Below are 14,376 nucleotides of genomic sequence, written 5' to 3'. Positions count from 1 at the left end.
TTAGCTCTACATTCTTAAGAGAATGAAAAATTAATAATAAATAAAGACTGCGGTATTCTGATTTAGTAATGTAATTATATTAGTTGTGTTACCACCTCTACACCACTAGAGGCAGTAGCAACACCGAAAAGATACGACTAAGGAGCAGATTTAGAAGTACACCGTTTTAGTATAAATCAGTTCAACATTTAACACACTATGTCATGATGACATGTCATACTTTTCACATCGAGTTTATATAACAACTGATTAGGCATGACCTTAACCTTTGACCCTCGATGTGTTTATATTTGTCTTTCTGAGTACAGGTATGAACTTGAATTATTGTGATTAATAATGTCACAAAATCCTTTTCAGTATCATTGAGCTTTGAAAAGCATTGACATCGTTTTCCAATTCAAAAATACTTTATTGATCCCAAAGGCAACTTAAATGCTGTTTATATATAGTAAGCTGGGTATTTTTATGAAATCTCATTTTTCAGGAGCAGACCAATCTGTTCAGGTTTCATAGGATATCTGATTACTTCAGCTTTAAAGGCTGCAATCTTTTAATGAAAACTCAGTGATTAGTTTAGTTTTTTATATAAACTTTAACATGAAAAATTATCTTTACATAACTAAAGGTCACTAAAAGGGTACTCAACAAATTTGCTGTTTCAAACAAGAGAAGCCTGGTTTAAAATTGTTGCATTTTGTGGGTATCATGATTTTCTGCATGTGTTCTTTTGATTGTTTGGATGTAAAATGTAATTTTTGCAAAAAAAAGTTAAATATTGTGGTCCTTGGCAACTCTGAAGTAAATAGAGTCAAGCTCAAGATTAATTAAATTGCTAGATATATGTTGAAATTCAAGCATTGTTTTGGGGTTGTGAGGCTGCTTAGTTTGCTATAGTGTGGGCCGGTTCTGTCTCTATCAGATGACTTCTTAAATAAGCCATAAAAGGGCTTCTTTTGTCTTCTGACTTTAGGACACTAATTATCCCGCATATTGTTCCCATATTGCTGTTACAACCTTTATTTGTTGAAATGAGAACACACTTCCGTTCTCATAAGATATAAATTTAGTTTCCTTGCTTTTCAGAAGCGATTAAATTTAGTTAATCGCTTCTGTTGCCATTCATATAAAACTGTGAAAACTATTTATTACCTCAAATATTTATGACCAGAAAGTATTTAATTCTAGCACAAATCTAAAAAATAAAACATCAATGTGTAACTCCAAATTAGACATTCGCCTGATTTAAATAGTTTTGCCACCCAGAATTTCTAAAAACGCAACACAAGTGACGTCACCCCGGCACGAGACTCCGATTTCCGAGGCTAATAAAACGCAGCATGAGTTGATAAATGGCCGCTCGTATTCTCTGTAAAAGTTAGAGTCATTGCTGTCCTGAGCACAAACGGATCTCGCTGTAGAATAATCCACCTTAAGCCCATATTTTATAAACAAAAGTTTTGTCCAGGCAGGTTAAACTGGAGCTTCAAGCTGTTACGTGTCAGTTATCATTTGGTGGGCGGGGCTTACCGGAGAGGAATGTAAACAGCTAGCATGCCTGTTCAGCAGCTACCATCAGCGCAGATCACTGAGGCGCAGTCGATGCTGAAAAGGTGAGGCATTTAAAACGTATCTTCTTTTCAGAAGTGACAGCAGGAATCAGCGTCGTATTTCTTTTACACTTTCCACCATATCAGTTTATGTTCTTGCTGTTTTAATAGGTAAGTTAGCTCAGTTAGCAAAGGCAGCTAGCTGCAGGTTTGCTAACGCAGGGAGTTGTGTCAGAAAGCTGCTTAATGATGATGAGGCATCAGCAGGACGGGCGTTTCATGGCTGAGGCAGGTTCCTTTTGAGGTGAGGCTAGTTTTAAAAACTATGCTAAGCTAATTCTGTCAGGAGTTTGAAACAACTGTTTCAGGTGAAAGTTTTGGCTAATAAAATGTGTTTAATAGAGCGACGCTGTGTTTTCTTATCTGACTAGGAAGCATTGTGGTAAACTTAAGCAGTCGCTTTGCTGACTAATGATCGTTGTCAAGGAAGCCATTTGGTTAAAGGGTAAAACCTCACTTCGGTTACTTTTCACTTCCAAACGATAACGTACATCAGACGGTTCCATGCGTTTACTTCCTGTTTCGCCTGATATACATTTCTAAACTATAAACATGTACGAAGCAAGGTGTGGCGAGGTCACCTGGCCACATATAGATCAGCAACATTTTCAAACGAGTCGAGCGTCATAGCAAACAAAAACACTGAAAGAACCTTTAAATAATACCACAATTTCGTGATAATTAAGGCATCTTCAGAGTCTCAAAAGCTGAAATTTTGAAGTAATTTCGTTTTATCTTAAAACCCATGGGACACTGTGACAAATTTTATTTTAAATATTTCAATAAATTCAATACAAAAATACTTTATTAATTCCAGAGAGTAGCTCATATTGTCCAAGATTCTTCAGAGTTGTTGTTGATGCTGTGGGCAGGAAGGCTTTCCTGTAGCAGTCTGTATTACAGCAGATCTGGAGAAGCTTCTGACTGAAGACACTCTGCTGTGAGGTACAGCAGTCTCATGAAGAGGATGCTCAGGGCTGAGCATAGTTTTATTGATTTTTATGAAGAATCCTTTCCACCATCTTCTCCAAAGGTTTAGAACAGAACTAGCCTTTTTTATCGGGATGTTGAGGTTTTTTTTAAGTTCCGGTTCTGATGCTGCTGCCTCAACAGATGAGATTATATTCTCAACAACAGACGTGTGATTATATGCAATATTTTGCAGATCATACAGAATCTTATCCCCAACTCCAACATCTCTCTTCAGCCAGACAGAGAATATAAGAGGAGTGGCAAAAGCAAATCAGGTGGATTAGCAGTGCTTGCTAACAACTTGTGTCATCCAGGATATGTTGCTTTGGAATGTCATCTCTGCTGCCCAGAAATTGAGCTAATCATCAGACTGTCATACAACATTCTTCAGTCAGAGGCTCCTTCAGATTCGTTGTGAGACGGACTGCTATTGAACATCCTCAATGCCCACAGCATCACCATCCAGATATTTAGATATTAATCTGATTAATTGTTTCAGCTCTAAGCAGAATTATATCCAAGATAAGAAAGAGTCTGAAAGTGACCACAAATAGATCTTTGTTTTCTCTCTTCAGGTCTGACTGGACGTCTGCTGACTGAAGACTCAGAAAATCCTCCGTTCCTTTTCCAAAACTGGAACGAAAACTAAGAGGACAGTCATTCTTTTTTATTTTTTTGGGTCTTTTGGTTCTCCAGTGTTCATTCATCAAGTCAAGATGAGAGCCTGACCGGCACCTGAAACTCTGTGGATGTTTATTTACAGACAAAAAGGCAGAAAAATGCTGTTTTTTTTCTGGGAGTTTCAGCAGAATTTGGTCACACTGAGATGTTCTTCATGACCCACAGAGCCTCATCTTCCACTTAAATCACCCTGAAGATAGATGTGCTGATCTCATGAGCCATAAATTAATTTCTCCTTTAAAATCTGGAAAGCGAAAGCCCGAGTCTGTCTGCATCCAGTCTCATCGGTTCGGCTGATCATGGCAGAATCCAGCGCTCCGCCAGCCGCTCCAGCTAGCCTGCTGATTGGACACAGCAAAGAGGAGGCGAGTCTGAACACGGAGATCCGCTCCAAAGAAATGAACGACTCCGTTCTTACCGATGGGTCTGACCGGGAGGCGAAAGTCCAAAACATCAGCAGTAAAGAACCGGAGGAGGATGACGAGGCCACACCCACACCACCTGAGTCATCGCCTAGTCTGTCGGAAAATGAGACGATGACCATCGCTACGACGGAGGACGAAACTCTGTCGGTCCAGCTCAGACACATAAAGACTGAAGGGGGAGCAGGAAGAGGAGCAGAGCCAGGTAAGACGGCATCACAGATAAATAAATGTTTAATTCAGTCGTATTTTAGTATCAAGTTAATGTTTTATGGCTGATGAGCCAAACTCGAGGCCCGGGGGCCAAATCTGGCCCACTGTAGTTTTTTTATGTGGCCGACTGGACTCCAGATGTCAAATTATATAAATCAATCCCTCTAGTTTGTTGTGATTCCTTGACCTCTGACATTTTCTTCGCTAAAGTGGTAAAAAACATTGGGTTCAAGTAACACTAACTCCCACTTGTAGGTGGCAGTATTTCTTACTTTTACTGCTCTGCTGCCTCAGAAATACTGGATTTCAAGTTAGTGCAGTCAATATGACAGGTAACAAAAAGTCACATTTTCACAGATAATATTTCTAAATTAGCAACAGAGAATCAGTGATTCTGATTGTTCTGTACCATTTAATTTAAGGAAGAACTTATCAAATACACAGCTATTTATTGATACTTTAACAGTTTCTTAATGGGTTTTGTCAATACATTATTCCACAACTGGCCCTTGATGTGGCCCAGAATTAAAATTAGTCTTTCTGAGGGGTCATTTAAAAAACTTCCAGAATGTAACATCACAAATCAGAGGCCCAGCTGTTACCTAGCAACCCCAGAGGCATTCCGCCCGTCACCTAGCAACCCCAGCGGTGTTCCGCCCATCACCTAGCAACCCAAGTTGAGTTCCAGCACTTTTAGTTCCGGAAAAGCCAAGTTTTGTTGTTGACTTACCATCTATAAAAACACTTTAACATTCTTGTTGGTTGTGTTCAAAGATGTTCCCAAAAAAAAAAAAAAAGCATCTGCTTTGAGTGGTTTTAATTAATTAATTAATTTATTTATTTTAAGTAAAATGTTGTAATGCTTTTTTTTTTTTTACATTGGCTTTCCAAAAAATACATTTTAATTGGAATCAAATATAACAATTTCTTATTATTTTATAATAGGATGAATGATAAATGTGGGTATTTCAAAAAAGATATCAAAAACAAGCAATGTTAAAATAAGTTTAGTTAGTAAAAACAGAGTAAATCCCCATGGTGCCGATCTAAACTAATCTTTTCACAGCTAATGTGGATCTCTGGTTTTATGTAGTATATTTCTAAAAGGTTTATTTATATATAGTACTGTATTAAAAACCCAAATAATTTTATGTCCTGTCCTCATTTTCTCTGAAACTGCAGCAGCTGCTGCAATAGTATCCGTCCTTCTCTACTCATTAACAGACTCCTCTGGACTTTTAGCCTGTACAAGATACTCTCAATGTAGGACAGGCTGTTATCAGTACAAACTTCATGTTTATTACAAATTAAATATTAAAGAGTAAAGAGTTTCTAACGATAAACTATATTTTAACTATCCACATATAGTTTGATATTTGAAGACATGTCTTCAGATGTCTTCACATCTGAAGACATAAAGAGGCTTCAGATGTGAATCCGGTGACAGTCGGTCCCCTTGGTGTAAGCGGGGCATTAAATGCCAAACTGGCTTGCTGTATTTGGTACGGCTGCTTTCTGCTGGTTAATATTCAGGAAACTGAGAGGGAGCAGAAAAGCTTCAATGATCCTTTGTTTTTTCTGGACATGAGTGGCGGCAGGCCAGCAGAGTAAAACAACGGGAACAATCCCACCAGCTGCTTAATATTTAAATTGCTTTAAATGGGATTAAATCATATTTTCTTTAATAAAGTAAAGTGCTGTGTAAACAGTGTGGGGGAGGACGGTTCTGCTAAAGTTTATTTTAAAACAAACTTTTCGTGTAACAACGATTTTAGAAATATTACATAAAATTTTATATGGATGGAAAAAAGTATATTCTTTTATTTTCTAGAGAAACAAAAATCTTCCATTATTCCTACTGTAACTAAAACTTAATGATGTTTTGTAGCTCTTATAATCCATCATAACTTTATATTTGGCATATTTTTTATTTAAAAGTAGCGGCTGAATTGTTTTGTTTTTTTTCTGAAGATTTTCAACTTTAGTGAGTCCAGATAAACAGAATTAATTCATTTAATTAACAATAATCAGGGCCACATTTAAATCACTGATACCTGGGTTCTACTGAGGTTTACAAGATAATATTTGAAGTAAAATGTGATCAAATAAAGCTGCAAAGTTCTAATAATGTCATAAAGTTTGTGTTTTACTTCCATTAATAGATTTTGACTTTAACAAACAGTCAGAATAAAGAATGCACCGATATTAAAATTTGTACCAATATTGATATCTGAAATGAATTTTGCTGTTATGGCCGATAATTGATGTTAAAAATATTTGACTACAGTTTTAACACCTTTTGCAAAAACAAAAACAACCAGAAATAATCGGAAATAAATACTGTTTTCTCATATCAGCCCAGTTTTATTTATCGGACTGATACAATATGTTAAAAAATGACTAATATCGTCCGGTACCGATGTTATCGCTGATGTATCGTGCATCTCCAGTCATGTTAAATATTTTATATTGATCATTATGTCAGAACAAATCCTGTTTCATTCTGTTGCCTTACTGTTACTTAAATCGGCCTGAATCATCCTCTCTCTCTCTGTTTTCCAGCTCCAGACCCGGACCTGGAGGAAAGCTCGTCTGGGATGACGGTGGCGGACTCCGATGAGCACAGGGAATCCTCCGACTCGGCGTCCTTCTCCATTCCCAGCCTGGACCTCTCCGACGGCGTCACGACCACGGGGAACTCTTTGGACATCGAGGACGGCTTGTCGTCTGCCTGCTCCGCTCCGGGCGTCGAAGGCGGCTCTCCGTCCGCCGAAGCTCCCGGTCTGAAAGCCGACGAGGCGCTGGAGCCGGCAGGTGAGGTCATCCCTCTGGATTTAACCGTCATTAGCCGCGATTCCATTATAAATACGCACAAATCTTTGTCTAATCTCGAAAAAACACAATTTCATAATTGCGTTGTTTCCATTAAATAAGAAATGCAACAAAAATCACTTGTGAATGAACTTAAGTCATTTAAAACATGCAGCACTTCCTGTTTTCTTCTTCTTTGTCTTTTCCACCAGCAGTAACATCCAGCTGCGAAATACAACCTCATCCTCGTGCAAAAACTTATCAAAAAACAAAACTGCCATGTTTCCATGAAGCAAATTTACTTTTACAATTCCAATTTCCAGAATTGGCCAATCGAAACGCAGCTAATTAGCATGAAACCACACAAAATAAATTTTCTGAATGGAAACACGACAGTCTTAAGAAAGTTTTTCAGTTAAAAAGTTTGTTAGGAGTTTTGTTTTGTTTAATCTCATCACTTTTTCAAAGATGTTTTACAGCCATTAATGTCGTTATAATTGTAATGTTTAAGTTTGATGACGTTTGAGCATTAGCTGTAGTTTTCCATCCTTACCACAGGGGGAGCTGTTGCTGCCGCTGCTGTTGTTCCTGCTGCTGCAGCGGCCGCAGAGCCAGGACCCTCCATGCCGGCTTATTACCTGGTGAAGTGGATCACCTGGAAGGAGAAAAAGACTCCCATCGTCACCCAGAGCGAGAACGGACCCTGCCCCCTGCTGGCCATCATGAACACGCTCTTCCTGCGCTGGAAGGTAGATCAGACCGTCCTTTAAAGCTCCTAGTAATACGATGGAGTTTTAGAAACAGAGAAAAAATTTAAGAGAATAAAGTAACAAAATTAGTAGAGTTAAATCATACAGGACTAAAGACAAATTAATGAGAATAAAGTCATAATAATCTGAGAATAAATTCATAATATTACCAGAAGAAAGTCGTAGCAAACATCAGATTATTTTCACTACCAGGACACAGTCTGCTGCTGATTTATTTGTAAAACCAAAGGAACGTCACAAGACGCTCAACAGTCATAATTTTACTGAGGTTGTAATAGTGTTTTTAGTCTGGCCCAAATATAATAATAATAAAATCCCAGAGAATAGAAAATGGACTTAACCTGAACAAAAACAAATGCATGTTGATTCAAAGTGAATTTTACAATAAATTATGTTCATAATAATCAAGTCTGGTGTAAATTTGTGGTGCAACTTAAATAGTAACCATATAATTTGTTGCCTTATCTGTCATCTTTATCAGAATAAACTATAATTTAAAAAAAATTAAAGTATTTCAGAGGATAAATTCTCAGCTTTTATTAAAAACTTCTAACATTACCCGGATGGCCATGAATTTGGTAGTTTCTACAGATTTAATGGCTGCTTGCATGTTAAACCTTAAAGAGCTGATTTGAGCACATTTACCTTTTTTATTCTGTTTATTTAGGCCAAACTTCCTGCGCAGACGGAAGTGGTCACCACTGAGGAGCTGATGGCTCATCTGGGTGAGTTTTTGGTTACATCTCTGCGTTTTTATGAAACAGAAACATAAACGCTGGCTTTCTTCTGGATTAGGCTTATTTATTAAACAGATTAAAAATCTGTGTCTAATAATGTTTTGTTTTCACAACCTTTCGGTTCCACAGTGAGCAAAAAACATAAAAACTGGAGGTAGAAATGAGTTGGTAATCTTACTGACGTGTGTGTGTGTGTCGTATAGGAGAGTGTGTTTTATCAGTCACACCCAGAGAGAAGACGAACGCCATGGAGCTCAACTTCCAGCAGGTACCAACACACTGATAAACATCCAGATTTAAAACAAAAATGTTTCTTTTTTAAAGAAACTTTTCTTTTTATTTCAGTTCTAGGCGATTATGGTTCATATTTCATGGAACTACAGTTTTTTTCACACCATATTTGATTTCCAGTCTTAATTGATACTTTTTCTTTATTTCCTTTCTTAAAAAGAAATTACAAATGACAGGAAATATTTTTCTATATTTATCATCTGTGAGTTGATATTGATCGAAAAGTACAAGTTCCCATGTTATTTTTCACTTGTAACAAGGGAAAAATGTCTTGTTATAAGTGGGGAAAAAACTGCCAGTGGAACTAGAACTCGGTTGCTAGGTAACGAACTGGGCTTGGCTGGGGTTCCTAGGTAACGAGCTGAGCCTGACTGGGGTTGCTAGGTAACCGCGCAAGAAATTATTTAGGCAACACAAGCTCCTATATCTAGCTTAAAAGTTACTTGTAAGTTAGTTTTGTCTTATTTTAAGTAGATATTTGTGTTAGAAACTAGATGAAAATGTTTGGTAAATTCAATCTATTTTAGTTTCACAACTTATTTGCTTTGCAAACCCAGGATGTCCGCACATCCTTGAAAAGGTTTTATATTAATGTATCTAAAATTGAGGCCTTAAAATGTTTTAGGTTCATTTAGAAAATTTAAGTTGGGTTTAATCAGGAGTATTAATCTCATTTTTAATCTCATAGTTTTGTTTAGTTTATTTTTTTAAGGAATTTTACTGTCAAGCAAACGTTTGAGTCACCTACAAGCATAATTATTGCGTTTTGTGACTCAGTGCTGTTGTGGCTACTGCTAACTAGCTGCTAATATACCAGCTGGCTAGTTATTTAGCTTTTATCTGTCTTGGGAAAGTGTGACGTTCGTCTTCACCACTGGCTCACTTTTGTTGCCAACATGTGATGCTACACTAATACTAAGGAAAACATGAAATTCACTTTGGTACATTTCTGCTGTGATACAGGTCTGAAGTTTCATTGTTAATGGTCTTTAAAAGTCTTAAATTTGCAACTCTTTATGTTGTTTCTGGAGTGATGGTTTCTTCCTTGCTAAGTGGCCTTTCAGTGCGTCTACAGAGCAGAAATCTTTGTGTTTCTTGGTTTCAGACGTCGATGATCAGGGCTTGATTTGAACCTAATGTTGATGAACTGACTGGCAGTTTTGTGTCTGCAGAACATGAGTGACGCCATGGCGGTTCTTCCGAAGCTGTCCACGGGTCTGGACGTCAATGTGCGCTTCACAGGAGTCACGGACTTTGAATACACGCCAGAGTGCATCGTGTTCGACCTGCTGAACATCCCACTGTACCACGGCTGGCTGGTGGACCCACAGGTAACACGCTAACCCAGAGTTGGCAGCAACGCTCAAACGATTAATCAGAATAGTAACTGATTAATCATTAACTGGAGTATACAGACTCAAGAGCAAATAACACTCAGAGCAATAATTAAGCCAAAACTGGACCAATTATACGTACATTTAGCATTTTGTGTAAATATATTTTACCCAAAACTGCTCAAGTGGTTCAAAGGAATGTTATGAAAAATTAAAAATCTGTAGAATGTAGCAATTTTTAAATCAGATTGTCGGAATAATTGATTATTAAAATAATTGTTAGCTGTAGCTTTAGTTAGCAGTAAGCTAAGATGGAGAGCATTAGTTTGCACCTTCTGAGGTGTAAACTAATGCATCATATGAGGACATGTAGAAGCAGAAACTCTTCCTGGACTCGTTTGGCTGAAGAACCATCCGCTTTGTGTGAGTTTAGAGTCCAGAGACGGTGGCAGCTGTGGGGAAGCTGAGCTACAACCAGCTGGTGGAGAAAATCATCGACTGCAAACACTCTGCAGACAGCAGCAGAGTCAGTGAAGGTGAGCACACACAGGCCTGAAGAGGCATGTAGGACGACATGTTCGAAGCCGCTGCCGTGGGTTCGAGTCCCGGCCTCTTCACCACGGCTCCCCCTCGCTAATGATCAACGTTTCCTGTCAACTCACTGTAAAATAAAGGCCACAAGAGCCAAAAAAGACCTTAGAAAATTACTGGCAAGGTGTCATTTTCACATTTCATCCAAATTTTCATGTTCTTTAAATGTATCTCTAAATAAAATATCCAATGCCTTTTACAAAAATAAAAACAAAACAATGAATAGTTAAGGATATGATTTGCTGGGTTTTTTTTTTTTATTTGGAAGACCTACAAGATACTTTTGACTGCTTTGCTTATTTTATTAAAATATTCTTCATTTAGTTTATTTATAGCTGGTAAATGAAAAGATAAAATAGTTTTGCAGTGTAATTAAGAAGAAAAATACTAAAAACAATGGTTTTATGTTTTATGTGTAGGTCTGGTGGCAGAGCAGTTTCTGGAGTCGACGGCCACCCAGCTGTCGTACCACGGCCTCTGTGAGCTCAACACCACGGCGAAAGAGGGAGAGATCTCTGTTTTCTTCAGGAACAACCACTTCAGCACCATGATCAAACACAAGGTGAGGAGGAAACACTCCCTGCAGTACCACCACACACAACTGGGGGGAGAGAGACAGACCCTGCAGTACCACCACACACCGCTGGGGGGAGAGAGACAGACCCTGCAGTACCACCACACGCCGCTGGGGGGAGAGAGACAGCCTGCAGTAACACCACACCACTAGGGGGAGTACCACCACACACCGCTAGGGGGAGGCAGACAGACTGCAGTAACACCACACACCACTAGGAGGAGGCAGACAGACCCTGCAGTACCACCACACACCGCTGGGGGGAGGCAGACAGCCTGCAGTACCACCATACACCACTGTGGGGGAGAGACACCATTTTTTTAAGCGACTTAAAAAATGATAAAGATCCAGCTGAAAATAATAAAAATCCAGTTTATTATTATTTATCTATTGAAGATAAATAAACAAATACATTAAGAGAATAATAAACAAAATAAAAATATTTGTAAATATTTTTGAATAATGCTATTTTTCTTTTTTCAAACTATCAGATCAGATAATGTTTGTTTAATTAGCTGTCCTGAAAGTGAAAGTGACCTTTGCCCTCTGCGTCCTCCTCAGGGCCACCTGTACCTGCTGGTGACGGATCAGGGCTTCCTGCAGGAGGAGAGCATGGTCTGGGAATCGCTGCACAACGTCGAAGGAGACGGCAACTTCTGCAACTCCGACTTCAGGCTGAGCCACGCGCCGGAGCGCCCGCCGGCCGCCGCCCTCCTGCCGCCCAGCAGCCAGGAGCAGCAGAGGCAGATCGACCAGGTCAGGACTCCTCTGCCGCTCGGACTCCCTGTTGCCCTGATTATTGTTATTGATCGATGGTTTCGCTTCAGGACTACCTGGTCGCCGTTTCCCTGCAGCAGCAGCAGGAAGGCGCTCCTGGACCTCTCAGTGACTTGGAATTGGCCCGGCAGCTGCAGCAGGAGGAGTACCAGCAGCAGCAGCAGTTGCAGCAGCAACAGGCGGGGCCAGCACCGACGCCACAGCAGGTATCAGCTGCTCAGAGCGCTGAAAACACAAAACCTCACCAGGGAATTTGGTTTCTAGTGCAAAAATCGTTTGACATAAGAAGTTTTTTCAACCGTCTTATTGAAGTTAGCGCTTTAGCGTTAGCTTCTGCAAAATGCTGTGCTGGTGTGGCGCTGTAGCTTTCATGAAATGCCAAATATGTGTAATGTGTTAGCATTAGCTTCTGCTAAATACCTTGTTGATATAACACTTTAGCTTCAGCTAATTACCATGTGGGATAGTGCTTTAGCTTTAGCTCCAGCTAAACGTTGTGTTGGTGTAACACCTTAGTGTTAGCTTCTGCTAATTCCTGTGCTGGTGAAGTGTATTAGCATTAGCTTCTGCTAAATCCTGTGCTGGTGAAGTGTATTAGCATTAGCTTCTGCTAAATCCTGTGCTGGTTTAGTGCTTTAGCATTAGCAAAAACTAATGTTTGATTAGTTCTTTAGCGCAGCTAACATTTTATTTTAGCTCATAACCGATAGCCGTGAGTTTCCTCATCCATAATAAAAGAAACATAAAATGATATTCAGTAGTATTGTGTTTTCCAAGCGTGACTGTGTTGTCTGTGTTTCCTCCAGGTCAGAGGTCAGGGGTCGCAGCAGGCCAGAAGAAGAGAGAAGGAGTCAGACTGCGTCATCCTATAATCGCGTCCTGTTTAGCGCCTGCGGCCTCTCGGAGTCTCGCACACTGAGTTAGCTGGACACCAAACAAGGCTGCTTTCGTCCAGCAGGTCTGTGTCCTCCAGTCGGGAAAACGTAAACAAAGGGAGTCCGTCGGACCGGACGGGTCCAGCTGAAGAACGGACCCGCCTCCATGAAGGGCTCACCACAGCAGCCGAGGTCTTTACCTATAAACTGTCTAACTGCTGCTCTACGGTCGGTTTTATTCATTAATGAGAAACGGAAGCTTAACTGTTGCCAACACTTTAAACCTTCTGTCAGATATTTAATTACTTCAGATTATTTTGGCAGCGAGTGAAGCCGTAAAGTTTTATTATCATTCAGACACATTTTCTAACAGTTTGGAGGCCAGTGGTTGGTTGCTTTGTCAGGAACTTCCCCCACTTATTAACACGTCACAAAAGTATTCAGAACTCTAACTTTTTCACATTTTGTCACTTTAAAACCAGAATTTCTCAATTTTATTGGGATTTTATGTGATTGGCCAACATGTGCAAAATTATGAAGTAAAAGTTAAACAGTTCTTCTTTACAAAGTAGCTCAAACTCATTCAGATTGGACTTAGAATGACTTTGAATATCAGTTTTTAAGTGTTGACACAGTTGTACTTTGACTAGGCCATCCTAATGCAATGATATGCTTTGATCTAAACTCCCCTAGCTGCATATGCACTGCAAAAACAAAAAATCTTGCCAAATATTTTTGGTCTAATTTCTAGTGCAAATATCTTAGTACACTTAAAACAAAGAAAGAACTAACTTAAAAGTATTTTTCAACAAGATATAGCAGCTGATTTTAAGTCTATAATTCATTAGTATTAATAAGAAAAAGTTCCAGTTCCACTGGCAGGTTATTTCACTGTAAACAAGACATTTTTACCATCTTATAAATAAAATTATTTGCTGATGGAACTGACAAATTCACACTACTTTGTGTTGGTCTGTTGCATAAAATCCCATTAATTCACTACAAAAACACAAAACTTTACCACATATTTTTGGTCTAGTTTCTTGTGCAAATATCTTAGTGAACTTTAAATATGACAAAACTAACTTGCACGCAACTTTTCAGCAAGATGCAGGTCATAATATTGACTTTTTAAAAAGCACCAGATACACTGGCAAATTATTTCACTTATAACAAGACATTTTTCTCATTTTATAAGTGGAATTAGTACTTTTTAAAATCAATATTAAGGAGTTATTCACTTAAAACAAGCTCCTACATCTTGCTGAAAAGTTACTTGTAAGTTGGTTTTGTCTTATTTCAACTTGGTCTATAAACTTGACCAAACTTAAATAGTAAGATTTTGTGTTTTTGCAGTGCATACAGTAAAGTTTGTGGTTTTAACGTTATAAAATGAACAAAAGCTCAAGGTGTGAAACTATATTTCCAAGCTACCGCTGGAATAATTAGTTTACTTCAGGTTTTTTAAACATTGATAGAAACTTACCAAAGAAATCGTGAATCTTGGACCTTTTGTTAAACATCTCTAATATGTTTCTTTGGGACTCACTATAACGATCTCTATCTGCTCAGCAGCGCCCCCTATTGGGTTATCTTTATGGTTGTTTCCAAACAGAGAGGTGTAGTCAGCCCATTGATGCTGACAGCCCCGTTATGTCGGCTTCCTGAATCCTCCATTTTGTCTTCTCTCGTCTCTGTTGTTGACTCTGTTCTCCTAGCCG

General features: G+C 38.9%; 1 protein-coding gene across 2 annotated transcripts; it reads left to right on the top strand.

Annotated features, from left to right (window-relative positions):
- Nucleotides 1-1,324: 1,324 nt before the first annotated feature.
- mindy1 (MINDY lysine 48 deubiquitinase 1) lies at nt 1,325-12,876 on the top strand. 2 transcript variants are annotated; one of them, XM_016678889.1, is made up of 13 exons: nt 1,325-1,610; nt 1,719-1,851; nt 3,155-3,887; nt 6,458-6,709; nt 7,265-7,455; nt 8,144-8,201; nt 8,417-8,481; nt 9,677-9,835; nt 10,272-10,374; nt 10,849-10,991; nt 11,565-11,759; nt 11,831-11,986; nt 12,587-12,876. In XM_016678889.1, the coding sequence occupies exons 3-13, from the start codon at nt 3,560-3,562 to the stop codon at nt 12,650-12,652; spliced, it is 1,716 nt and encodes a 571-aa protein (XP_016534375.1). In that variant the 5' UTR covers nt 1,325-1,610; nt 1,719-1,851; nt 3,155-3,559; the 3' UTR covers nt 12,653-12,876. The 2 variants fall into 2 exon arrangements, with proteins under 2 accessions (XP_016534375.1, XP_007566604.1); XM_007566542.2 differs by lacking the exon at nt 1,719-1,851.
- The last annotated feature ends 1,500 nt before the right edge of the window (nt 12,877-14,376 follow it).

Source organism: Poecilia formosa, unplaced genomic scaffold, assembly GCF_000485575.1.
Source record: "Poecilia formosa unplaced genomic scaffold, Poecilia_formosa-5.1.2 Scaffold192, whole genome shotgun sequence".
NCBI lineage: Eukaryota > Metazoa > Chordata > Actinopteri > Cyprinodontiformes > Poeciliidae > Poecilia > Poecilia formosa.
The sequence above is the reverse complement of the archived record's forward strand: the minus strand, read 5'-3'. Positions and strand labels throughout refer to the sequence as shown.

Coding starts and splice junctions, on each gene's coding strand:
- mindy1 (XM_007566542.2), top strand. CDS start 3,560: ATGGCAGAATCCAGCGCTCCGCCAGCCGCTCCAGCTAGCCTGCTGATT. Junction 8,202..8,416: donor GGAGCTGATGGCTCATCTGG/GTGAGTTTTTGG, acceptor TGTGTCGTATAG/GAGAGTGTGTTTTATCAGTC. Junction 10,375..10,848: donor CAGCAGCAGAGTCAGTGAAG/GTGAGCACACAC, acceptor TTTTATGTGTAG/GTCTGGTGGCAGAGCAGTTT.